Source organism: Apaloderma vittatum, unplaced genomic scaffold, assembly GCF_000703405.1.
Source record: "Apaloderma vittatum isolate BGI_N311 unplaced genomic scaffold, ASM70340v1 scaffold13949, whole genome shotgun sequence".
NCBI classification, from domain to species: Eukaryota; Metazoa; Chordata; class Aves; order Trogoniformes; family Trogonidae; genus Apaloderma; species Apaloderma vittatum.
Window position 1 is genome coordinate 899 of NW_009733615.1, and position 27,683 is coordinate 28,581.

Consider the following 27,683-nt stretch of genomic DNA (forward strand, 5'->3'; position numbering starts at 1 on the left):
AGTGTTTTTTGATATACAGGTAAAAGGCTTGAAAGGGAGAAATTTATTCTGATAACTGCAGTTATATTTTTTCAGTTTGCTGAAAGATTTGCTTAGAATTGTTCTAAATTCCAAAATCCATATGTTTGGTTTTGAAACTTATTTTATGCTGTTAAACTGTGTAGTCATCCAGTGCATTTATTTTGCCTTATTGGAAGATCAGGTGAGATTCCAAATCACACGTTTGGGCTTTAGTTTGTGCAAGAAAGATGTGGTTATGTCCAAGTGTGCTTGACTGCTAAATACTGCTGTAAACAACCTCTGTTTCCTAAAAATGTCTAAAGTGTAATAAATTTTTATGGATTATTGACCTTGAGGATGTAAAAATCTAATGACATCCAAGTACTCTTTGGTAAAGACCACATACTATGTGGCCTAAAGAATGTTTTTCAGGCAGGTTCTTACATTCTTTTTTTTATATTTCTCAATTTTCCAGTGTTTCCTAATTTTTAATATTACCTCTAAACTCGCAGCTTTGACTGCCATCTGACTTGAAGATGGTGTTCATGGATTATAGACTTCAACATCTTCAGTTTAGCAGTTTTCATGGGTAGATTGTTGCCTCTGCAGCACTTGAGCTGAATCAGTTTTAAACAGCACATAAAAAAATAAGAAATAGAGTATTTACTTTAAAAATTATTTCAAATTTTGATAAATTGCCCAGGTTGCCTTATTGTCAATCCAGAATGATTTCTCATTAATGAAAGGAAATGTGGTATGTCTATCCATTGAAAGTGGGAGATTGAAATGGGAGAAGTAAACATAACCTGTTTAAGGAAGGTTGATCATTAAAGGAAGAGTATTCAGGAACAGAATTAAGTGCTCTTTATATTAGATAAAGTGGTGTGATAGATTGTGTCACCTTTGTGTAAATGAAAGTGAGTCTTATAGGGGGTTTGTACCTTTGTGTGAGGGGCAGGATTGATGTTTTGTTGTGTGGGTTATTTTGTGGAGCTTGATGGTTTTGTGGTGATACATTTGGGTTTTTTTTCTGGAAAACTTTGTCACTGCTGTGTGCATTTTATAGAACTAATTCTTGTTTTCAAACGTCACATGAGATGAATGAGAAACACGTAACTGTCATGTCATGGGCAAAGTCCTAAATAAAAACCAGATTTGGTGACATGAAATAGGTAAACGATTTTCATTTTTCTTATCTTTAAAGCTTAAGTCCATACTTTTCTGTTGGTTTTGTGATCTGACTTAAACTCTAGATAAGTGAGAATTAAATTAGGTTCAGAAAGACTCTCAGGTCTGACAAATAATTCTGATAGTGTTCTGATAAAAGCAGCTTTTGGTCATTACCTAGGAATTACCATTAAAGCGGTCTAAAGTAAGACACTTATTAATAACTGTGGTCTTAATTGGTGTCTACTTAACAAATTAGAAGTAGTTTAATAAAAATTAAAATGTTCACTTTCTTTCAGATGCTGCTACAGAGCTCCACGTGTCCAATTCCAGACTGAGAGAAATAGAAAGTATCAATGCAGCACAAAAGTTTGAAGTAAGATATTTTGGAACACTACTGTAATTAAGAGCAATAACATTTGTTTCTTGTAGAGGTGAAATACTGCATTGAAATTACTTTTCACTGGCTAAATCTGGACAAAAGAAGGACAGTGGTGTTAGAATGTGGCTCTTTTTTTTGGTGACAAACCGTCATCACAGTTAGGGGGCACATTTGCTCACTGGACTGTGAGTGTGATGTGGTCTTTACATCTTTTAACTACTGCATCGTGTGACTTGGACTGTGCAATAGACTTGACTCGATAGTGCCTGGCTATGCCAACAGCTTGTCTTCTGTAGCAAGTTTAAAATTCTAGAGCGTGTGTGTTCCCTGATGGAGCTCTCTGTGTTTCTGTGCCGTGTGGTCATTTTGACATAGCTGCAGATGCTCGTGCTCTTCTAAAACTGCAAATCCCACGTGTCCTTGTAGGAAGTGACTTTGTGTACTTTTACAAAGGGCCTATTGGCCTTGTGACTTTATTTGTGGCTGTAAACCAGCAACTTTCAGGTGTGTCTTCAGCCCTTAAGAGCATCAAGAAGATTGCATAGTATTTTTGAGAAGTAACTGTTCCTGCCTGTTCTTTTTCTAGATTCTTGTCCTCTGGTTTTGGCCAGTGTCAGAGAGAGTACTGAACTGTCTGGATATTGCCTCAGATTTGTGCTCTGACTTCTTAAATTTCACCCGTGGATCATGCTAAGATGCAATTCAGCCCTGAATTTTACTTCTTGACATTTACCTCTGCTTCACCACAAACTTTTTTATGAAAGTCAGCTGGAGTCTGGAGTCCATGCCATAACAAAATATAAAGTTTGTATATATATGTGATTTGGGGCTCACACCTGGAAGTTACTGTGTGTTTTCAGTGAAATAACATGAGAAATCTGTACAATTTAATTGATTTCTTTGCTCTTCAGCATGCTTTTGCTTTTCTAGCCGTTTTGAATTTCCCAACATTTTTTTTCATTTTTTTCTAGAATGAGAGACTGAAAAAAGTTTGTAGTGATTTAGAAGAAAAGCATGAAGCAGCAGAGCTTCAAATAAAGCACCTATCTCTAGCGTACCGAAATCAGCTTCAACAGAAAGAGGTAGGATACAGAGTAAAATATTTGAGTAAGTATGTCTGATAAACTTACATATTATGCTGTTTAATCGCTTTTTTTTTTTGGTAGTAGTAGTATCTATGCTCTCTCAGGGGAAGTATTGGCCACAGTTATGGTTTCTTAGTTTGTTAATGCAGACACTGAGAGACTAAAACGTGTGTATCATGTAATACAAGCAGAGGTGCCAGGAGATAGTTAAGACGAGAAAACTCCCTGGAAATGTGATACGTATATGACAACTTCTGTTGTTTGTGGAATCACCATGAGAAAAGACACTTAAAGTACTCTGTAATTCTGATTCAGTTATCTTTAAGGAAGGCAGCAGGAGCAAATTCTCATCTAAAGCAATTATATTGTCTGTAGGTATAATTATTTATCATAACATATGCAGCTGAAAGGAACAGAACTAGGTTTCATAATTTGAGAAGTGTCCCTTTGTGCTGGAAATGCCAGCTTTATAAACTATTGTATAACGTGAGATTTCACAGCCTTTTAAATGAAGAAAGTTCCCAGTATGCCTAGAATTACACAAAAAGAGTTTTAACTCTAAATGTATATGGGAACTAGAGGAAGCAGAATTCTGAGTTGTATAGAATTCTGCTTATTAAATACAATAACAGAGTTTTTTTGAGAAAATTACCTGCAAGTAATTTCAGTTTATTGTAAATAAGTACATTTCCAGAGCACTGATTTGTTAGATATAAAAGAAATCAAATGTAAATAACTGGAGAAGCATCTTATAGTGCTCAAGTTTCATATCTGAAGATGCTCTTTAAATATTTGAATTTTTGTGCAAGCTGTTAACCTAAATTTTCTTATAATACTTACGTACCTTGACTGCTGAAAAAAGTCGACAGACGCTTTTACTGAAGTTTTAGATAACTGAAAACTATTAAAACATTTAATATGTGTACTTGTGTGAGATACTTTGTACAACATCAGCTAAAACCACTTTTTTCCATTAGGGGAGTGTTTGGATTTTTTTCTTCCCTTTCTTTTTAAGGGAAGCGATCAGTTCTGGGAGTGGGAGGAGAGTCGTTTGGTCAGTTTACCTTTCTTAAGGCCACAAGTGGTCAAGTATTTTGATACACTTCATACTGAAACAATGCATTTTTTTATTCTGTATATTCAGGTGGAAATCAGCCATCTAAAAGCAAGACAGAATGCACTACAGGAACAACTGCAGAAAGTACAGATGGCTGCTCAGTCAGCACAGTCAGGAGCTGGGGTTTTGCCACCAGCCACTACGTCAGCTTCGTACGTTCCAGCGGTCAGGCACTCCTCAGGTTTTGAAGGAGATGGCATGGATTTCGGAGATATAATCTGGTCACAACAAGAAATAAACAGATTGTCCAATGAGATTTCCAGGCTTGAATCTGAGGTTGACCACTGGAGGCAAATAGCACTGGTGAGTGGTTCACCTGTATCTTATAGGGGGCTGGTTAGCTCAGTGGTTTGAGCGCAGTGCTGACAAGAATGACAGCACCGAGTTCGTGGGTTCGATTCCCGGTCGGTCCCCATGTGTTGCCTGATCTAGTCGAGAGGTGGTGTCCCTGCCCATGACAGGGAGGTTGGACTAGATGATCTCTAAGGTCCCTTCCAGCCTAGGCCATTCTGTGATTCTATGATCTTAGCCTCCCCTCTTCCCTCCACATTAGGGTTGTCCTTGCATTTGTTGGTTTTGGAGTGAGTCTTTTAAAAGTTCATGGCCTACAATTTCTGGAAGGAACATGACTTGATGGAAAAGCTGAAACCTAATGATCTTTGAGTCATTTTTTTTTTCTGTCATATGACTGGGAGCACATTAAAGAGATTAACTTGCAAATGCATTTTAGTGATGCTTTTAAGCATGATTTGTGAAGTTAGGACAAGGATTTCGTAAACGTTCGCCTTGCATACTACTACGGGGTTTCATTTTTGTGCAGCCTTTCCAAAATTACTTTTCTTCTTCCTGTCTGCAATACTGATTATTTATTGACAGCACAGTACAGTTCAAAATGGTAACTGGATACTTGCATGCTGTTTTTATTTTTCTCTCAGTCCTTGATATGTCAGTTATAATGCATGGTCTGCTGAGAGAAAAAAAGAACATAATCTTTCAGGCTGATATGAGTCATCCTTTTTCAAGCTACAGCCTGATTCCAGAGGTATACTTTTCCCATGTGGAAATACTCAAGTAAAATTAAGCAACCCTGTTATTAGCTACAGTAGCACTCGCCACCCCAAACTTTAACATATTTGCATGTAATAGTAAGAAAAAAAACCCATGGAAACCAAAATGTTTCCATTAAAATGTCTTCTTTTGATCAAAATTATTGTAGATTTGAATTTTGCTTCACAACAGCTTTGTTTTCTGTTTTTGAGCATCAGTAGAGGAGGCGCTTAAGTGAAAAGTGCATGTATTTATCACATTTTTCACATGACCATGTGATTTTTTTTTTTGATTTTTTTTTTTTCTTTTCTCAGTCTTCCAAAGTGCAAGGGACACACAATGCTGAACAAAATGAAATATGTAAACTGCAAAACATTGTGAAGGTAAGATGCAACTTTGACAAACTAGTGTTCTCTCATGCTTTGTTCTTGATGGTTTTGTATTTAGTCACATAAGTGTTGTAAATATTTTAACTATAGTCACATAGCTATACTCACCTGTGTTAAAAATGCGCGTGGGTGTGTAATAGTGCAGCAACATTTCAGTCAGCAGAACAATATTTACAGTGAGTTATTCTGAGAGTATATTTATGATTTGAATAATAAAGTACATAAGCTTAAAAGCACTAGTGTTTATGAGGGAAGATTGCTCTCAGAAGCTGTTGACTACCTATGAAACTGAATTTTAGATACACGAAAGAATTTTGCCTCCCTTCTCAGAAACATTTTGCCTTGTTTCACCGAAGATGCAAAATATGATTTGTATGTCATCCTTGGAAGTTACTGGAAATAAGTCCTAGTGTATCCACCTCCCATGAAAGAGTTTTGATCTCTCTATGTTGGTTTAATATTTGCTGTTGTGTAGAGCATACTGTTTGTGTAAACATGTTTTTTAAAGCAGTATCTTTTAACATGTTTAAAAATAACAAAACCAACAAAAAACTTGCCTTCTCCTGTAAGAAACTTGTCTTCTCCTGTGAGAAATCCTTTAATATTGCTAGGGAAAACTCATTTCCTTTTGAATTTCTTCTTTCATAAGCTTACTTACTGTATTTTACAATTTTGTTTCTCTAATTTTATTTTCAGGAGCTCAAGCAGAATTTAAGTCAAGAAATAGATGAACATCAACATGAGCTTTCAGTGTTGCAGGATGCACACAGACAAAAGCTGGTAGAGATAAGTCATCGACACCGAGAAGAGCTGAGTGAATATGAAGAGCGAATTGAAGAACTTGAGAATCAGTTACAGCAAGGTCTTTATTACTGCATGCTTTCTCTTTTATTTAATGTACAGTGAATTTTGGTTAAATCATCTAATCTGTATATAACAGTGCAATAGATGTCAAATGCTTGATGTCACGCTCCGACGTTCAGGACATTGGCTCACTCAGGTTCCTGATTCCCAGGCCAGTATTAAGGTGACTTACACCAAAGATCTGAACAGCAATTTTATTCATCAGTCACCCGACAACAAGGTATTTCAATTGCTCGGTCAGCGTAATCAACACGATTCACAACAACGAGTTATTAGTAAGCAAAAGAAACCGGCCTTGCCATAGCTAGCTTCCTGTTAAAGCTAGAAAGAGAGGAAAGAAAAGTGATAGAAAAAGGAAAGATCACCACTCCTGGATCCAGTGACGACCACGGCACTCGCAGGGATCCTTTAGTGGTGAGTGAAGAGGCACCCAACTGCCCGAGGTTATCGCCTTTTATACAGTCAAGTTCCCGCCACAGACCGGGAACCGTTTTGGGGGATGGTGAGGGCTTCTGAGGGGGGTGTTACTCCTCCCTCTCGTGGTTTCTTGCAGCCACAGCTCCAAGCCCTGTCCACTCCCACAGCTCCACCAGTGCAGGGCTGGGGCAGGGGGCTCAGCAAAGTGCTGAGTCACTCCCGCACCATCAGGGACAGGTGCCAGGCAGGTTCCGAAAAAATTTAGACTGTTTGAGCCATTCTTGTAGTCCCTAACACTTGATGTTTAGGATTTTTGAATTCCACCTTCAGTTCAGCTTCATGTTTAAGACGTGTGCCCTAGTATCTTATATTTGTGCTTTAAATTCTATGCCTCCTGTTTTTTACCTTCCAGTGGATACAGGTGCAGACAAGACATAGGAAGTGGAAGATAATTGTTCTTGTGCTGAAATTTTTTGGTGCTAATTGGGTTACTTGACAAAAGCTCAAAGATTGCCCTGAGGACCATGCCTTAGTCTATGGCATAGCTAGATTGTAGAAGGTTGGTAGTTCTCATGAGGAGCTTGTTGTCTTGTAGGTACTTCGTAGTCCATAAAAGTAGTTATGGCTGGTTTCTTTTAGAGTCATCTGCACAAATATGTCATTTTCCTGTATACCTCTATTTTATTATTCGTTAAAACTCAGATATTCAAAGAGTGTATGCTCTCCTTTTGGAAAGAGAGGTTCATTTTCTTCTTGAAAAGAGAGGAGGTATTTTCACAGTCTCTTAATTTCTAAGGTAGCACTGATAGGGAATTTACTTCTTAAAATCAGATGCCTGTTAAGATGTGATCTGTCTTTTAACTGCATGTACTACATGCACTGAACATAAGTACACCAGCAGGACTGTTTTAATGAAGTCAAAGGCAGGAGTCCCATGTATATTGCATTACAGCTTATCTGTAAAATAAATACTGCTCTTAACTTTGAAAAATTAGAGTATTTAGGTTTGGGGGGTTTTGTTGTTTCTGTTTGACAGCATAATACAGATTTGGATGGAGGGAATTATTAGAGCTTACACTGAAATGGATTCACAAGCACTGTGCTTTCATTTAACTTTTTTGTGCATTTTTGATTATTCCTTTTTGCGCCCTCTAACTTACCTAGAAATCACATTGTGAAGATTGTACAGAACTATGATAGTATGGTAGATCTGTAAAAGCATCAATTCTGCAAAATGAGATCTTCAGGTGAAAAACTTCTGTGCATCATTTAACGATGTACTGGTTTATAGCAAGTTGTTCTCTATAACAACCATTCAGCAAACTTTTGAAATTTAATTAATTAAATTACAAACAGAGATTTTGCATCAGACTGAATTAGGTGGGGATTGATAAATTAATTCTTAGAAAATTGAGGGATTCCAAATCCTGATAAATTAGATTCTGTCATCTCCTCACCAAGAGAGATGGCGATCAAGTATATTTTAATAAAATTGTGAACAGTGTGTGTCTTGCAGCACATACATTCCTGGCTCAAAATAATTTTAAAAGCTATAAGTATTTGAAAAGCTCCTTAGTGATCCAGTAGTATGTATAGCACTGCTTCACATGGTAACGATACTTAAGCAAGCTTTCTGTTGATGATGACCATGTCTTTGGTTTAGACTATCTCCCTCCGTCAGGAGAAAGGATGGAAGAAGCAGCTTTTAAGGAAAGATCTACAGTGCTGGCTTTGGTTAGTATCTTAAACAATCTTTTTTTGCTTTTTAGGTGGTGTGAGTGCTGATGCCGTGGCTGACTCTAAAATTAGTGAACAGAAAAAATATGCTCACAGTCCAGAAGGAGGAAAAGTAGAAGAGTTGCAGGTCATAAAGGACCTAGAGGATGAAATAAGGAAATTAAATCACAAATTGTCTTCTGCCAAAGAAGAAAACAAAATTCTTCTAAAAGAGCAAGAATTGGCAAAGGTAGAAAAAGTCCAAATAACACAAGAGTATGAAAATCTTAAATCTGACTTTAGAGTGCTTCAGAGTTCTGTTGCAGAACAGGAGAAGAAGCTCCAGTCAAAGACATCACTACCAGAAGATGTTATCAGACTACAGCAAGCACTGTTAGGTACAAAGATTATGATACTTTTGTTGTTGTTGTTATTACTTTTAGTATATCTTCACAGGTTTTCACTTTTAATGCTTAGAATTTATTTTAAGAATTTGGAACTGAATATGAGAATATGTGTGTTTTAAAAGTTGCTGCTTTAGAAAAGGATTGTCCCTTGAGGTAAGGCTAAGCAGAAAAGGAGATACAATTAGGACTAGTGTGATTATCGTAGAGGTAATATCTTCTCCTTAAGGAGACACTGAAATATATCTGTTTAAGAGTCATATCTGTATCATAGAATCATAGAATGGCCTAGGCTGGAAGGGACCTTAGAAATCATTTAATCCAACCTCCCTGTCGTATGTAGGCAATGTTGTAATATTGCGTAGCTGATATACTGTAATATTACCAAAGTCATCCTAATGTGGGCTCGGCTGTAAAAACAGTGCTCTACTTTGTGGTGGTGATTGATGGTGAGTTTAAATCTTTTACAGCACTGATGCTTTTACTCACAAAATACCATGAAACTATTCACTTCTGAGCAGCAGAGTTCTGTTGGGACAAGGTGGGAGAATGATGCTTTTGTTATTATTCGGATAGCAGTAAGATGATGTGGTTTTTATTTTTCCTTCATAGAAGCAGAGAATGAAATAGCAAGACTTTCAAGTTTAAATCAGGTAAAGCAAATTCTAAAATTAAGTTGACAGAAAAGTTTATACATGGTAACGGATGGACAACGTGCCTTCTGGCACTATACGTTTTCTAGGAATTCACACTTCTATATAAATAACCTTATAATCAAGGAAATAATTGTAGATTAATTCTATAATTACCTGTGGAATTGACATTTGGCTTGTGAAATTCCACAGTATACTCTCTTAAAGAAAACTAGTGGAGTTCCACCTCTTCCATTGCTACTTAGGCTGCTGTAACATACATTTTTGAAGTATCAGTAGTACATTCTGGAAAACTTGTCTCTTTTCACCTCTTGTACTTTGGCACATTTTGTTGTTGACACTGTAACCAGTTGTAAAATCCCTCTTGCCTTCCATGTAGTACTCTAATAATACTACATGTTGTTTTCTGATAAAGCTAAACCATGGAACATACAGCTTCTCTGGAACACACCTTTTAGTTTTTGGGATGGTTCACTTAGTCCTTTATAAACTCAGGCTGGAAAGATTTGGTTCAATTTACTTTTGTACCCAGTAGTATTTTTCAACTGAGGTCTTTTTTGCATGCATTTGAGAGTTCCCATAGCTTTTTTCATATGGACGTTATTCAAGTATCCTTCTTTAGAGCTTCCTCTCTGACCATGCAGCGTCCTGCAAGTTTAGGGTATCTCTTGGAGATTCTAAGTTTATCCCAGCTGCGGATCCTTATCCCAGAGGTGGATATAGCTGTGCTTGTCAGACCACAGCTGTTTGTGCAGGAGTTTGTAAATTGCACTCCTGAACGTAGCAATGAAAAAATAAATGTATATGTATGAATGGTAGAGGCAAATACTTCACAGTGAAGAAATTTTAACTGGGATAATATTAATGTAGGCTTGGAGATTGTAACATAAAAATACATGCTTTGCTTTTAATTGTTGTGGGGGGAAACATTTCAAATCTAAACAGTTTATAAATTTCAGCAAAATAAATTCTAATATATAGAATTTATTTTTTTAACTTGAAGGAGGGATTTGAGAAGGAACTGACAAGTGCACAACATAAAAGTGAGAATATTGTTTCTGCATATGCTGAGAATCAGAATTTGGAATTAAGTCAGTTAAGACAAGATTTGGAAAGGAAAGAACATGAATTAAATGAAAGTATTGCTGAAAGAGAAACATTAATAGCGGAACTGGAAGAACTGGACAAGCAGAATCAAGAAGCTACTCAGGTAATATTGCAACTAATTATTGGAACTGCCAAAATAAATATTTATATTTGTGTGCATCTTCTAAGTTGATCTTCGAACACAGATAGCAGAGAAATATAAGTTATCCTCTGAGGTTTAAAAAGAATATTGGGACCAATGTTTCTCCATATTTATCATCTCAGTGTGAAATTCTGAAATGCATTTGTTTTGAAGAAAGAAATATGGCATATGAGCTCTCTGAAAGGGATGTTAATTTCCAAAGTCCAGTTAAATGCTAGTAGATTTTCCCTTTCGAGACCTTTGACCATTTTTATCCTGCTAATATTTTTACCTCTGTCTTACAACAGTATGTGTAATGGGAACGCCTTTTTTCAAAAAAACTTTTTTCTTTTCTTTCTGTTGAATAATGAAGTTACTTTATTACAAGTTCTTCGTAAAATGAGCATTTGTGGAACAAAAAAGGTCATGGATTATATGTAATCAAAATGGAATGATAGCTTTTTGCAACTGTTCTGATATAAATGACTTTTAAAAGTAAAGCTGCAAGCCATGTGTTTTCAATATTGGTTTACTTTATGGAATTGAACATTTAAAGTGTTTTCATATGAAATGAATCCCAGCAAGAGGGTTTAAAAATAAGCTCAAACAAGAAATTGAAAATAAATAAATTAAACAGATATGCATTCACTTCTGTAATTTGGTATTTAAAATTTAGTCCCTCGCCATTTTTAAGTAACGGGTGTTTGCTGTGTAGCCATTCCAGCTGCCCTGATGAATTCTGACAGGTTTTTTTCTTAGATAGTTCTCTTTTTGTTCATTGAATTAGGTAGTTAGGGTTCTTTTCCGGGAGACGGCATTCTTGTTTTTAGTGAAATGTAGTCTATCCCTATTTGATACTTGGTTTAATTAATTTAGCATTGACTTACGTTGGCAACTAGGGAACAATTTTGTTTCCTCTCAGGTTTTTTTAATTGTTCAGAGGATAAGAACGAATGAAGTGCATCATTCAGGTGGTTCTTCTCTCTTAATGAATTCTTGTTTGTGTTCATTTCAGCATATGATTACACTGAAAGATCAACTGTCAAAACAGCACACAGAAACGGAAAGTGTCATCAAACAGCTGAAGTTTGACATAGATTTTGAAAGAAAGAAAGTATCAGAGTTAGAAACTGAGAAGATAGAAACTATTAAGGAGCTAAATAGTCAGAAAGAAAAACTAAGCCAATGTTCATATGCACTTAATGATCTGCATGTAAGTAAGCAGCAGCTTCAAGGTAATATTAAAGATCTTCAGGAACAGTTAAGAAAAGCCCAGGACTGTAATTTGCGTAATAAAGGAGAAATCAGAGAATTGCAGCAGAGACTAAAAGAAAGAGAGGAGGAACTTTCTGTGTCCTTGAGCAAGTTAGCAGAAAAAAATAGCCAGGAATCTAACTCCACTTGTCAAGATCTGATTCTGAAAGAAAGAGAAGTAGAAATTGCAAAACTACAGAATGATGTTTCAGAAAATAAAGAACTAAATGAAGACTTGGAGAAATCTCTGTCTAATCTCAGAACAGAAAATGGAAAGCTGATAGCAGCCATTGAAGAACTAAAACAGGAGTTAAGTGATGCCATTTCAGAGAAAAATAAAGTTCACTTGGAAAAAGACACTGTTGTGGAGGCTTTGAAAATGGAAAAAAGACAGTTAGAGAGTGAGTTAAACCAGACAGAAAAGCGGCTTTTGGAACAAGCACATAAGTATAAGCAAACTATTGAGGAGTTATCAAGTGCCCGCAGTATGGATACCACTGCACTGCAGCTTGAGCATGAGCGCCTCGTGAAACTCAATCAGGAGAAAGACTTCAAGATTGCTGAACTTAACAGGAGTATTGAGCAGATGGAAGTGGATCATCAAGAAACAAAAGAGATGTTGACTACTACCTTAGGAGGACAAAAGCAGTTGACAGAACTCATGAAAGAAAAAGAGGTATTTATTGAAAAATACAAAAATCAGGCCTTTCAGGTGAAGCAGGAGCTTGAGGAATATATTAAACTTTCTAAAAAGCAGGATGTATTAAAGCAGAACTTGGAGGAAAAGGACAGATATCTTGCAGTCATGAAGGAAGAAAATAATCATCTGAAAGAAGAAATCGAGCGCCTTAAGGATCAGCAAAGTAGATCTACACCTGTAGTTGAGCCTAAAACTCTAGATATTATTATTGAACTTGAAAGTGAGGTAACACAGCTAAAAGTAATAAAGAGTAATCTTGAAGAAGAAATAGAAGTTCACAAAAAAACAATAGAAGATCAGAATCAAACAACAGCGCAACTTCGGCAGTCTTTACAGGAGCAGAGAAAGGAGATAGATGAGTCTAAATTTAAGTGTGAGCAAATGAATGTCACACATGAAAGACTTTCTTTAGAGAAAGATGAGGAAATCAAAAATTTGCAGAAAACGATCGAACAAATTAAAACTCAGTTGCACAAAGAGAGACAGATTATTGAGACCGATTCCTCTGATCTTTTTCAGGAAACTAAAGTGCGGACTCTTAATGGAGAAAATGGAAATGAAAAACATGACTTATCTAAAGCTGAAATTGAAAGACTGGTAGAAGGTATCAAAGAAAGGGAGATGGAGATTAAGCTTCTAAATGAAAAGAATGTTTCTCTGAGTCAGCAAATTGATCAGTTGTCTAAAGATGAGGTTGGCAAGCTTACTCGGATCATTCAAGAGAAGGATTTAGAGATACAAGCTCTCAGTGCTAGAGTTTCCTCAGCTTCATATAGGCAGGATGTTCTTTCTCTTCAGCAGCAGCTGCAAGCTTATGTTATAGAAAGGGAACAAGTACTAGCAGTTCTGAGTGAAAAGACAAGAGAAAACAGCCAGTTAAAGACAGAATATCGTAATATCATGGATATGGTTGCTGCTAAAGAAGCAGCTTTGGTAAGATTGCAAGAGGAGAATCAAAAGTTATCAAATAGGTCTGAAAACAGCAGTCAAGACATGTCTAGAGAAACCATTCAGAATTTATCTCGTATCATCCGAGAAAAAGATATTGAAATAGATGCTCTGAGTCAAAAATGCCAAACCTTATTGACTGTCTTGCAGACATCCAGTACAGGGACTGGTAATGGGTCAGGAGGTGTTAACAGTAACCAGTTTGAGGAACTTCTACAGGAACGTGATAAGCTGAAACAACAAGTAAAGAAGATGGAAGAGTGGAAGCAACAAGTAATAACCACGGTTCAAAACATGCAGCATGAATCAGCTCATCTCCAAGAAGAGTTACACAAGCTTCAAACACAAATTTCAGTTGAAAGCGATAGCAATTCAAAGTTACAGGTAGATTATAATGGCTTGATTCAGAGTTACGAACAGAATGAGAAAAAGCTGAAAAGTTTTAGTCAGGAACTGGCACAAGTTCAACATAGCATAGGACAGCTTCATAGCACCAGGGATCTTCTCCTGAGTAAGCTTGATTTGGTAACACCATCTGTAGCAGTGCTTTCCACCATGTCACAGCTTTCGGGCATCCAATACAGCGCTCCAGTAGTACTCAGTGATGAGTCTAAACTCCTTCAACAGGAATTGGAACAACTGAAAAAAAAGTTGCAAGAAAAAGATTCAACTATTAGGACTCTTCAGGAAAACAATCAACAATTATGTGATTCTGTGGCTACAGCATCAGAGGTTGAAAGAAAGAGTCAGGAAGGGACTGAGTCAGAGATGAGGCAAATCAGAGAAAAACACGATGTCTTACAGAAATCGCTTAGGGAAAAAGACATCTTAATTAAATCTAAAAGTGATCAGTTACTTTCTGTGAGTGAAAATCTTAGTAACAAAGAAAATGAAAATGAACTTTTGAAGCAAGCTGTGACTAATCTTAAAGAAAGAAATTTAGTTTTAGAACTGGATATTCAAAAACTGAAAGAAGAAAATGAAAAAATAATTGCAAGGGGTAGGGAAAAAGAAACAGAATTCCAAGCACTTCAGGAAACTAATATGCAATTCTCAATGATGCTGAAAGAGAAGGAGTTTGAGTCTCACTCAATGAAGGAAAAAGCTCTTGCTTTCGAGAAGCTATTGAAAGAAAAAGAACAGGTATGTGCATTCATAGTTACGAGTATCTTTTAAAATTAATCACACAGTGATGCTTTTTTTGTGTATATGTAGCCATCAAGTGTTTATATTATACTACAATGAAAACTCTCCCCTTGCAAAGTTAAGAAATTATGTGTATGAGGCTCAAAATTCTGCGGAGTTGACCAGCAGGACTGATCTTTCCATATGCTTTCCTCTAGCATTTGTCATTCCAGTGTGATGCTTCACAACATCGATGTGAGATCAGCACGTTTATCTGTCTTGCTTTTGTGATTGGAGAAACTCCACTGCAAAAAAAATTATAAAAGATTGTACAAGCTAAATTAATGATTTCTTTTCTGCAATATGACATATGGAACAATCTATACTTTTTTCAAAGTGTATGTTCAGAGAAAAGTTGCAGTGGCTTTATAAATTACCGCAAATGGAATTTGAGAAAGAAGTCTTTTTAAAAGACCAAAGAATTATGTGGCATCATTGATACATAGGTCAACAGGACATTGTATGAACTGCTGTTGCTGGAGTTAACAAAGTAATGTAATGTGTGAATTACCATTTCTCCTTGAGAAATATGCATTAAGGGCAGTGCAGAAGTCTTCCTGTAGTTTTGACAAACACTTGACAGCAAAACTCTAGGATGTAGATACTTCTGGTTCGCTTCATAGGCTGTGAAAGTGACTATGTCCTAATGAGCAGTATCTTCCAGTAATTTAATTCCAAACAGATAATTTTCTGTCCTGGTCCCTGTTCTCTTCATCTTGCTTATTCTGCTCACCATTCTTCAGTCTTCTCTTGCAGTTGTCCCCCTCCATGCCTACTGTTCTTACTCTTCTTGTTGCCTTTAGCATCCCTTTTCATTCTCAAAGATTATGAGTGTTGCCCATTATCAGATAGTGGTATTTATGTAAACCATTGCTAAGTAATTTGGCATTATTTTTTCCCCCTGTTTAAGTATAATAAAACATTTCATAGAATCATTCAATGGTTTGGGCCGGAAATAATCTAGTTCTAACCTCCTGCCATGGGCAGGGACACATTTACACCAGACCAGGTTAGTCAAAGCCCCATCCAACCTGGCCTTGAACACTTGCAGGGAGGGGCATTCACAGCCTCTCTAGGTAATTTGTTCCAGTGCCTCACCACCCTCATGTCTCTCTGAAGCATTTTCAAACTACCTATTAAATCTGCAATGTATTTGGAAAAGTAAAATATGAATTACATTTAACAATATATGTCTTTTTAAATTTAGCATTTGGAAGTCTCAACTTTGACGTAATGTATGTGAAAAACTAGGATTGCTTCTTTATGGAGATATTTGACTTAGGAGAGATGTTTAGCTCTGTTTGCTCACAGCAGAGGCTTCCGTTTCCTGTTATGCTGTAGAATTACAGTGAGAGGTTTTATTGTCTCGAAGTACAGTTACATTATGAAAAATCACTTTGAATTACATTGTGACGTGATGTTCATCAGTCTTGCCCATATAAAATTTACTAATACTTTATAAATGCACACTCTTACTCTTTTTTTTTTTTTATGCTAACTTGTGGAAATACACATTGTCTGACTAAGTTCTCTGTGTTGCAAGTGTTTGGCCTGCGACTTTCACTCACTGGTGGCTTAGGCTTTCAGTTTCAAAAGCACGAAACATTTATCTGGACGTTTTTCTTCCATAAATAGGAGAGTTCCTGTTACATGCTTCGCGTTTGCCATGGAGAACTAGGGAAAAATAGTATTCAGGCAGTTTTGCGTGTGTGTCAGAAGATAACATAAAATGAGACGGTTTGCCTGTAGGTTTATGCTTCTACTCTAGAAATAATTCTTCTGTATACAATTTGTTTGATAAAAACAAATAATTGAAGCTCATAAGTACTGGTGGTAAAAATAAAGATTGATTTACTTTTAAATAAAATTCAAAACAATGTATGAGACAAAAGATAAAGAGCACACTGAGAAGTTTCAGATGACTGAAAATGCATTCATGTGTATGTGTGAACTCTGTGTAACTGACACTTCTTTATGTGGTAACATCAGGTTGTAATAAGTTGCATGTGAGTACATCATTCATGAAAATTTGACATCTGAAAACGTGGTGAACGTTGCTATGATTCACTGAAGGCTAAGCTTTGGGGCAAAAATGTTTTGGTTATAAAGATTTTTTCATATATTTAGTTTTAAGGTCAGACAAGTTGACCTACCTAGACTGATGCTTTACATGTGCCTGGCTCTGTAAATGAGTATTGCAGAGAATAGATTCCAAACACTGGGGGAAAAGTGAAATTTTAAAGTATACAAGTGCCTGAGACACTGTACTTACCTACCTATCTTCAGATGAGAGATATGTATTATGTGTTTATTCACAGCAGTCAGTTAAGACAGTGTGTTTTTGTAGTGTCTGTCAGCAATAACTTTGTCTTGTTATGTATCAGTGAAATAACTTCAAAAGAATTTTTTTCTCCTGAATGTTTTTCTGTGCTGTAGGGCCATGGGTATCCCACCCTTTTTCCTTGTTAGATCAGTGTTATCTTTACTCTTTTCTGGGCTTTTCGGTCTCCTTTGGTAAAATTATTTGCTGCATTTGAAATGCTTGTTTGTATCTTCAACAGGGCAAGACAGGAGAATTGAATCAACTGTTAAATGAAGTTAAATCAATGCAAGAAAAGGCTGTTACTTTTCAACAGGAGAGAGACCAAGTCATGGTAGCACTCAAACAGAAACAAATGGAGAGCAGTGCCCTGCAGAGTGAGGTACACCACCAAATAATTTGCAGTTCCAAGAAGTAAAAGAAAAAGTAATAAGAAATTACATCTGTAATAGTTTCTGAATTATTTTTTGCAGCAATCACTTGTAAAAAGCATTTAAAATTGATACATATACATTATGCTTCAATGGACATGTTCACGTTTGCTTAAATTATTTTTATGAAGGATGATAGCACAGGCAACTTAAGGTATGTTCTTCACAGATACAGCATTTGCGTGAGAAAGAGCAGCGCCTGAATCGGGAACTGGAGAGATTACGTAATCACCTTTTAGAAATGGAGAACTCCTACACACAAGAAGCTTTAGCTGCGGAAGACAGAGAGGTCAAGCTAAGAAAGAAAGTTTTTATTTTGGAAGAAAAGCTTGTGTCCTCATCTACTGCAGTGGAGAATGCCAGGTAGTCTTTTAAATTTATACAGCAGTGGCATTGGCTGTGAAAATCAGTTAGCTAGACTGGTCCTGATAGCTTTATTTTTGTGAATTAGCATTCTATAACATGCTAAGCACTTGACAAAACAAAATGATAAGAACTTTGTTTCTTTGAATCAGGAGAGTGATTTGAAATACACTTGTGAACTGTTGAGAACTTAAGAAAGTGTTTTTCTTTTTAGTAGCAACTATTGAAATGTCACATCTTTGACAGCAGCTAGAAACATCAAAAATCCTTCAAATTGTCAATTTAGTTATCTGTCAAATTAAAAAAAAGATAGATTTAACACGAAGTCGAGGCTTCATTCAGTTTGCAAGACTCTTACATGCCTCAGTGCATAGATGTGACTCATGCTTCATTAATTACTTTTGAGACAAGTGTGCATCCTTACTTTATACCTGATACCATGGAAAGTATAAGGAAGCTTTTTTTCTCTTTAGTGCACATATATAAAGAAAGACACATTGAAGTTTTCCTGGGCAGCAGAATCTGGGGTGCTAGAGCCAGTTGTGCATTTTCATTTATTTACCATAATCACATTTTTCAGCCAGAACAATGAAAACCCAAGTGTTAAAATTACTTAATGCCTATCTTGACTGCTTTAGTATTTTGTAATTTAAAGGAATTTAGCTTACTCTGAGCAAAAGAATTCTTTTTTCATCTTACTGTAGTTGTTCAAAAGAACAGGTATTTTAATAAAAAAATTTATATGTAGCTGCAGTCTTACTTTTTTCTTTTAAGTGGCAAAGGTGGATTTTGCTCTCAATGTTCTCAGCAGAGAGATTTCTGAGTTGAGCAGAATTTGTTGTGAAAAATGTGGAGAAAGTTTAAGAGCTGGGAGAAGGTTGTGTAAAAACTTTTCATCAGAATGTTTCTTGATTCTTTGTAAAACTTGTCAAATACCTTTCAAGAAGTACTGCCTATTTCCCACTTGATGTGCACTGTTTAAAAAGACTGACACAGGAGTAAGTCAACTTCATAATGTTTTTGCATAATAGGAAGTTAAATGGGATGTTCGCTGGCCAGTATGGAGCAAGATAGACTTGAGTTCTTGGAGACTAGCTTTTAAGTAAGAATTGGTAGGAACAACTATGATTGCAGCAGACAATTAGCAAGATAGGAATTCTTTTTCTGCTAAAGATACAATTACTGTAGTGAACAGCAAAGATTAGTTTATTGGTTTTTAAATGCACTTCAAACAAAAGGAGTTTGGTTTTTTTCTTGATTGCTGAATTTTATTACCACATTTGTTTAAAATCTGTTGTTAGGTTGGTTTTCTGGGGTCTTTTTGCTGTTTTTTTAATATTTTTTTAAAGAGAAAAACCCTTAATTTATAAAAAATCGAGCTGAAAAATTCAAGGTCTGCTGTTTTTGCTGGGATGTGATTATCTCTGTGATGACGTCTGTTTATTGCCTTCGCAAATACTGTATTTTATTTTCATTAAGCCATCAAGCTAGTTTGCAAGTTGAATCTTTGCAAGAGCAATTAAATCTGGTTTCGAAGCAGAGAGATGAAACCGTGCTACAGCTCACCGTCGCTCAGGACCAAGTGAAGCAGTATGCGCTGTCACTGGCCAACCTGCAGATGGTACTAGAGCAATTCCAACAGGGTAAGTTTTGTCAAGAAACAGCAAAGATTGCAACAAGCATTTTTTTCCACTGGGATAGTTACTGTATTTTGGTGTAATATATTAGTTATCTGGATTCTTTTGGGATAGCTTGAATTTCTGAATTGGTTATCTTTTAAAAAAACTTGTAAAAACAATTCTGGCCGTGTGAAAACTGATGATCAGTATCCCATTGATGACATTTGAATTCCACCTTTACTTCATGAAGACCAGACAGGATAATGCTGAGTGTGTCCCAAAGAGTTACATGTTGAATCAAGTTTTTTTGGTTTGTTTTATGTTTTTAACTCCATAGAAGAAAAAGCTATGTATTCAGCAGAGCTTGAGAAACACCAAAAACAGACTGCAGAATGGAAGAAAAAAGCAGAAAGCTTAGAAGAAAAAGTTGCATCACTGCAGGTGGGCTGAATAATGAAATTAAACTTTATGAAATTGAATGCTAATTCTTGACTCTTTTTTTTTTTCCAACTGCTGTGTTAAGTGTTCCTGTCTTAAGAATACATCCAAGTTATAATTCTCTCTCCCTTGCAAGTGGGATGGGCGGGGGTGTCTAAAAGAACATCAGCAAAGAAGCATTCCTCTGCTGACCATCCATTTTCTGAGGATGTTTACAATCCACTCATTCTAAAGAACAAATGATTGAAGTCTCTGCATCTGTTATGTTTAATCTGCGTTGTAGTAGTGTAATTGTGATAGTGAGCTCCTTTACTTCCCTTCTTGACCCTTTCCTGCTTTCTTTTCAGGAAAGTTTAGAAGAGGCAAATGCCGCACTGGATGCGGCATCAAGGCTTACTGAGCAGCTTGACATCAAAGAGGAGCAGATTGAAGAGCTTAAGAAAGAGGGTAACTGTTTTTTTTTAATCTCTGCTTAAAACATTCCAAGCAGTTGAAGAGACAATGTAGTATTCCTAGAAACTTACCCAAATTTGGCCTCTATGAGGAAAAGAGTAATTCTGTACTGCCTTTTGAGGACTTATTTATAGAACAAGTTTGAAAAAGTGTGTTTACCTTCTGTTAGGGATCTTTCTCAAAAGAAAGTCCTCTAGTAATTGTGGGGTGGGATTTTTTTCCCCCATAAATACCTTGATAAATAAATACCCTTGATTTAGTTCTGTATCTTTTTAAAATGTTTATGAAATGCCAGATGTGGCCAGATTTTTTCCAAAGTAACTAAGTACCATATTTGATGTAGGCACAGGAATTCAGTGAGGTAGAGAGAAAGGGTGTGCTGTTGGTAAGAGATGGAGAGGAAGCAATTCTTTCAAACATGCAAGACTGTCTGAAGGGATTGTGTGAAAGGTCTTGGGCACGTCTGTAGATTTTATTTTTAGGTATCATATCAACTAAACTTCCTGATTGCTCATATTTAGAAAGATGCCTTTCATACCGTTCACAGATTAAGTACTCTAATATTTGATGAATGGCATTAATTTGGATTTGAAGGCAAAACTTGGCCAGATGGTAAAGGAATTTGCCAGAAGAAACAGTTTTGAAAAGGAAGAATATTTACAGTGAGGGTGGTCAAACATGGGAATAGGTTGCCCAGAGATGTGAAATGTCCATCCATGTGGACATATTCAAAACCCAACTGGCCATGGTCCAGGGCAGCCTGCTGCAGATGACCCTGCTTGAGCCAAAAGGGATTGGACTAGATAATCTAGAGGTCCATTTCAACATAAATGTTTCTTTGATTTTGTGATTCTATGAATATTTGGGGATGTGGTTTTGTCTGGTTTTTTTTCTTCTTTTTCTTCTTTGTATTGGCAAGCGATTTACTTGTTTTTCAAAAGATTGAAAGAGGATTGTTGCATAAAGGAAACAACTCTTTAGTGTTGTTGTAGAGTAAATCATAGTTTTTATTAGGAAAAAAAGACCACTCTATTTTCTCTATTTATACAAGAAAACATACAGTGTCGTATTGAAAATTGATGACATGGATTCCCATACGCAATTTTGTTGGCCAAATCTTTTGAAGGATTTCTTTATGGTTTTTTGTATTATTTTTTGTTTTCTTTTTTTAGCAGGAGAAGTGATTTTAACGGAAAGGTATAAGGTGTACCAGATGAAGTTTTCTGGATTGCCATAAATGGTTAACAAATTATTTGAGACTGTCCTAAATGTCTGGTTTACAGCAGGCCATGCTTAATTTTGGCTCAGGTCTTTTTTATTTTTCAGTCTTTTGATACACACAAAGTACATGTTTAAAATCTTTTCAGCTGGAAGGAAATATTCCATTTTAAAAATGTGTATACTGATAGCGTTGCCTATTCCCTGTGGATGGAATATAGCTGTGTAGCTGTTTTTAAAAAATTGGTCCTCTTTAAGATCTTTTAGCCAGGAAAAAATAGAAAACAACAGTAACATTTCAGTTAATTTATTAATACATTTGTTTTAAAATTCATCATGTGAATAAAAATTGAAAAGGAAACTTGCGATTATCTTGCTTTGTAGAGCGGTAGCAACAGCATGAGACTTACTTTTGAGTGATTGTGCCCTCTCAGCAAGTGTGCTGATGACACCAAGCTGTGTGGTGCAGCTGACACGCCGGAGGGAAGGGATGCCATCCAGAGAGAAAGGCTGGAGAGGCAGGCCTGTGCTCAACTCATGAAGTTCAAGAAGGCCAAGTGCAAGTCCTGCACCTGGGTCAGGGCAGTCCCAAGCACAGATGCAGGCTCCGTGATGAGTGGATTGAGAGCAGCCCTGCAGAGAGGGACTCGGGGAAGGGTGAATGAAAACCTGAACACGAGCCACTCATTTGTGCTCGCAGCCCTGAAGGCCGGTTGCATCCTGGGCTGCATCAAAAGAGGGGTGGCCAGCAGGTCAAGGGAGGTGATTCTCCCCCTCTACTCTGCTCTGCTGAGACCCCCCATGCAGCACCGTGTTCAGCTCTGGGGCCTCCAGCGCAACAAAGACACGGACCTGTTTGAGCAGGTCCAGAGGAGGGACACAAAGATGATCAGGGGCTGGAGCACTTGCCCTGTGAGGACAGACTGACAGAGCTGGGGCTGTTCAGCCCGGAAAAGAGAAGGCTTCGGGGAGACCTTAGAGCAGCCTTCCAGTACTTAAAGGGTGCATATAAGGAAGTGTAGTAATAGGATGAGGGGTAACAGTTTCAAACTCAAAAGAAAGTAGATTTAGATTAGATATTAGGAAGATTCTTAGCTGTAAGGGTGATGAGACGCTGTAACAGGTTGCCCAGAGAAGTTCTGTATGCCTCATCCCTGGAAGTGTTCAGGCCGGGCTGGATGGGGCTTTGAGCAACCTGGGCTAGTGGGAGGTGTCGCTGCCCATGGCAGGGATTTGGAACTAAATCATCTTTAAGATCTTTTTCAACTCAAACCATTCTATGGTTCTGTGGTACGATTCTACTTGAAACTTGTTTTCAGATGCTGTTTGTTTATCTTTTTGTGACATTAGTAGTTAACTTTTTGTATTTCCTTTTACTCTGTGGAGAGACAAATAACTTCCATGTATGCTCATACAAATGTTTTTATTTATTGCAAGAGTTTTCCTTCAAGTATTGGGGTACTATTTAACCACATTTACAAAGTAGCATAATTTTAAGTAGGTTTAGACCTTGAAACGATGCATTATCTTTCTTGTGCCTCTCATCCTGGTGTTCTGAGAGTGCGGAGTGATGAAAAGTAGTCATGTTATTGGAATGGATTTCAGTGCATATGGATGTAGTTGTTAGAAGGTATATTGTCATATAATATATATTTTTTTGTTTGGTTTTTAGCTTGTTTTCAGTAAGGGGCTTAATCCTTATATTCCTTGAATAAGAACTTTCCCAATATGACACTAGTTAGTTTGTTGTGCTCTGTACTCTCTAAAATTTGTATTGATGAAATAAAATGTAGTAGTAAAACCTTAGGTTGTATCCGTTTCACAGGCTAGCTCTTCCATGTACATATATATGAAAACTTTGTGCCGTTTCTCCTGGACTTATTGGTGTGGATTGAGAAGCACGTTGTGTCAGCATAGCTGTGGCATGCATTTATTAAAGATTGACATGAGAGTGGAATGTTTTCATGTGAAGGGTATGAAAAGTTATAGAAGTCACTTTTCTTAAAGATAGATACAAGAAAAGTATGTCTTCTCTGGGTTTTGGTTTTTAAATGAAGCACTTTTAATTAACATCAGCTTAGGAAGTGTTAAAATGGTAGGGAAATTAGGTTGATCATTAGTTTTTCCATAGGATTTGAAAATAAGCATTCAACCATATAGAGTGAGAGAGTAAAAAGCTCATAATTTCTGACTATACAACTGTAGGGTAGAGTTGGTCTTGACATGGGCAGTCCATGTTATATTTGTCAAACTTTTGTGTGTGATTAAAACTGACTTGTACTTTCATTAGGAAAAAAAATAACTTCAAAAATAGTATCTTGCAGAATCCTAGTTTGAAAAATAGTGGTTTTGCTGTCTTGAGGTGAAGCCATTTGTAGTGTGTCTTCTTAAGAATTCTTTGTACATTGTAATTACTTGTTGTCTTGTCTGAGAACATTTTAATTCCAGTGTTCTTAAATCCTTTGTCTGGGAATTTAAGTGAGATAAGTTTTTTTCCCAGCGCTTTTTACTCTGCATGTTTTTGTACAAACTTCTGTAGACCTGGACATCAGATGCTTTATCTAGTTTCTAGTATATCTGCATTTTTATAAAGAGAAAACTTTGTGCTTTTTTTCCTTATAGCCAGAATGTAAAATATTTATGGCAGGTAAAATTTTTAGGAGATTTTTTTTTTCTGCATTATGTGCTTTATTTTTGAGTTTTGTGGGAGGTCAGAGGCAAACTGAGCTACTGACTGAATGGTTGGAGTAATTGGCTGTATTCTGTATTTGAACAAGTAAGTTGTGTTAGTGGTATTTTAGAATTGTGGAGAAGTTGGTTCTGTGAAATTATTGGTCAATAGCGAATGTAACGATATCATACCACGGCTCCTTCTGATGAAATGGGCTACTACATTTGTATCTCCCTCATTAAGCACTCTGTCCCGAGGCTCAAGTGTGTAGACAGTAGACAAACCATTGTTTAAGGTCAGGAACTTCAGAAAACTGAGAAGTTGTGCAGCACTAGTGAATGCAGAAACAGAACTCCTCTCTTACTCTCCTAGTAGTTTCTAGTTTGGGTTTCTGGAGAGGAAAAATAGGGTCCTTTGTGTAGGCCAATTATGTGTAGGTATTATGTTATCCTAGATGAACTAATTTCCTTGCAGCCACTACAGAACAGGATCAGAATTGGGAGTCAGCATGCGAAGAAGACAGAAAATCTGTGGAGTGACTCCTAGCACACTCCTAGACAACCTTGTATTAATTAACTTAAAATGCCAGCCTATCCACTTAATTTGCAGGCCATGATGCCTGACTGAAAGTGTTTGCTGTTTTCCTCTCACTTTTGTCTCTGGTTCAGGGTAGCTCTTGCATTTCATCTCTGCCATTTTTAAATGAATGTTTGTATCCTCAAACTTACGAGGACTCTTGCATAAATCTATGCAGAGCCTTTCTTGCTGACATACTGAATCCTGAAGCACAGGCCTGGTTCTAGGATGCATTAGTGTGTCCCAGTGTTTGTTTCAAGAGCTCGCGTTGGTCAGTAGGAGCAGGAAATGTCCTAATAGAAGAGACCCACAACAAGCTACTGGTGAGGTTTTGCTAGCCAGTAATTCTTCTGGGAGCCTGGACAACTCCTTAGTTCTTCAAAGCTTTAGCAACCTGATAGTAAAGTATGCAGAATAGCTGAGTATAGGAACTAATCTGAGGGCAAGTACAGGGAAAAGACCTGCTGCTACCATGCAGTTTTGTCAGATTATGAAGAAGATTGCCATCACAGGACTACAGATGTTGATTGAGATATTTTTTCCACTTCTGTATGATCTAGGAGGAACAGAGCAGTTCATTAGACCTTCTGCAATTAGTTTATTTTCTGTTTGTTCCTGTACTCCAGCATTGAGTATCATTCCAGAAGTTTTAGCTTATGGTTTCATCTAATGTGTTAGGTTGACACATCTCTTATAAAAATGAAACTGATTTAGGGTTTTTTTTAAAGCACCATAACAATATTGGCATAATTTTATTTTTAAATGTGTGTATTATTAATAAGTTTTCCAACAAAGTTTCTATTTGTATTTATCTACTGTTACATACCTTTTATAGGTGAGATCAGAAGAGAAATGTTAGAAGATGTACAAAATAAACTAATGAATCTTATGAACAGCACAGAAGGAAAAGTGGACAAGTAAGTCTGTAATGAAAGGCTTGGCATACATTTTGGGGTTTTATTCCTCACAAAGTACAGGTGTATTACTAACACAGTTGCTAGAGTAGTGCAGAACTGGGCGTCTGTATGTGATCTTGTAATTATACTTTCGATTATTTCAACACTTTTCAATTGCTTGGTGATTGTAAATAGTAATTTTGATTCGTAAAACCAGCATGTGTGTAAATATGGATTACTGATGTGTTTAAGTAGAAGTGCACCTCAATAGCATGAGCTCTGAAAAAGGAGACAAAAGTTCTTAATGAATGTGTGTTCTAATGTTTAAGGTGTGAGCAGCAAGCCCTTTCCTATAGCTAACATCACCTGGATGCTGTGTAAATCTGTCTTCCTTGGTCTTTTTTTATTTTAACCTTGTTAGAACTGAAATATGAATAGGCAAATGGGTTCCCATGTCCTTCCTTACGTCTTTTTTGGGATTACACATAACTGTCTGTTTAAAAGCTCTCTTGAGTCAAGATCTTAGAATAAACATTTTCCCTGCTTACATCAAAGCTTGCTCACTTACAATTCAGTTTCACATTACTGCATAAAATATTTCTAATACTGTCCAAACTGACACTTATAGTTTAAGGAATATTATAACTTGTAGCGTAAGGAAATTGGTGAGGTACCATTTTAGTTCTTTATTATGTGAGAGCAGGTTGTATAACAAGCTTTCTTTGTTCTGCAGGCTCCTGATGAGAAATCTCTTTGTTGGACATTTTCATACTCCAAAAGATAAACGTCCTGAAGTCCTAAGATTAATGGGAAGTATCTTGGGAGTAAAAAAGGAAGAACTCGATCAGGTAATACTCTACAGGAAACTAGACTACTTTCTTTTTTTGTTTGTTTTCTTTTTTTTTTCAGTATCCTTACCTGAAAGTAGCAGACTTGCTGCTAAACTAAACATGACTCTCCTTGTACTTCTTGCGAGGAAAGTATGTTTTTTGTTCCCTCCTCTGAATTAATTTTTTACATGTGACATGATGATCTTAATGGAATCTTTTGATAAAGTAGAATGGATGTCATCTTGCTGAGGAATGCTAACACAGAAAGGAAGGGGTATAACCTTGTGCTGTTGTGCATCATAGTTGTAATGTGTCAGTTACAGAAAAGTAAGACAGTCTTATATGTACCACTAGGTGTTGTGAAGAAAGGGGATCTTACATTTTTAAATAAAGAGCCAGATTTTTAGATTGCCAGTCTTTGGGAGACAAAGAATAAGGTTTTGACACTAATTAAAGATTTTATTTATCTGTAGGATTCCCACATAGTTATGGTGAATTAATGTAATGAGCACAATGTCACCTTTTTTTTTTTTACTTGGTGCTTTATTTTTTGTTTTCTAGCTTTTTTTTTTTATATATTTCCTAGTTATTATCTGAAGACCAAAGAGGAGTTACGAGATGGGTGACTGGCTGGCTTGGTGGAGGAGCTGGGTCAAAGAGTGTCCCTAATACACCTTTGAGGCCAACTCATCAGACCATTTTTAATAGTGTAAGAACCATCATGCATTCTCTGTGTTTGAGTGGAAAAAAATGAGACAGTTGCATATCAGTGCTGATGTTTGGTTCATCTGTATATTGAACTTCATTTACTGATGCTCCAGTACCTTGCATTGTTTCTTGATTTTGTGTAACTGCTTTGGCATAAGATTTTTTCCTGCACTAAAATATGTAGATATTGATAAAAATTATATGATACTAAATGTTGGGCTAATACAGAAATCCCATTACTGTTCCACGGGTTCCTGGGATCACTGACTTGTTACGGTATGGACTTTATATTGCAAACTGACAGTTCTGAATACATGTGAGAGTCAGGAATTCTTCAATACTCAACAGCATAGAAGATCATGATGTCATATTTTGATGACTGTGTTCCCATATGTCCTTTAAATTTCACTTCAAAAGCTTTTTCACCTGCTGCAGCCAGTGCCTCTTATGTACAGCTGTTATTTTAAGCTTTCAAATACTGTAAAGCAGCAGTTCTCATAGCATGATCCATGGGACCAGTTAATCTGTAGAACTTTCCATTTTGAAGACCAGTAAATAATGCACTCGGGGATAGAGCACTGAGGAGTTGGGCTTTTTGGATTAA

At 36.6% G+C, this 27,683-nt stretch overlaps 1 protein-coding gene across 1 annotated transcript in view; it reads left to right on the plus strand.

Annotated features, from left to right (window-relative positions):
- Positions 1-1,466: 1,466 nt before the first annotated feature.
- The window catches only part of TRIP11 (thyroid hormone receptor interactor 11), a gene marked incomplete at its 5' end in the record, with an annotated part of 29,462 nt that continues 3,245 nt past the window's right edge, over positions 1,467-27,683 (plus strand). The window contains 17 exons of the mRNA XM_009875982.1: positions 1,467-1,543; positions 2,521-2,631; positions 3,779-4,054; positions 5,113-5,181; positions 5,884-6,049; positions 8,238-8,582; positions 9,201-9,241; positions 10,245-10,451; positions 11,485-14,514; positions 17,118-17,258; positions 17,477-17,670; positions 19,150-19,313; positions 19,627-19,730; positions 20,075-20,174; positions 25,481-25,562; positions 26,275-26,389; positions 26,958-27,080. Coding sequence (XP_009874284.1) covers positions 1,467-1,543; positions 2,521-2,631; positions 3,779-4,054; positions 5,113-5,181; positions 5,884-6,049; positions 8,238-8,582; positions 9,201-9,241; positions 10,245-10,451; positions 11,485-14,514; positions 17,118-17,258; positions 17,477-17,670; positions 19,150-19,313; positions 19,627-19,730; positions 20,075-20,174; positions 25,481-25,562; positions 26,275-26,389; positions 26,958-27,080 — 5,345 coding nt within the window. The remainder of the gene's footprint in view (positions 1,544-2,520; positions 2,632-3,778; positions 4,055-5,112; positions 5,182-5,883; positions 6,050-8,237; positions 8,583-9,200; positions 9,242-10,244; positions 10,452-11,484; positions 14,515-17,117; positions 17,259-17,476; positions 17,671-19,149; positions 19,314-19,626; positions 19,731-20,074; positions 20,175-25,480; positions 25,563-26,274; positions 26,390-26,957; positions 27,081-27,683) is intronic.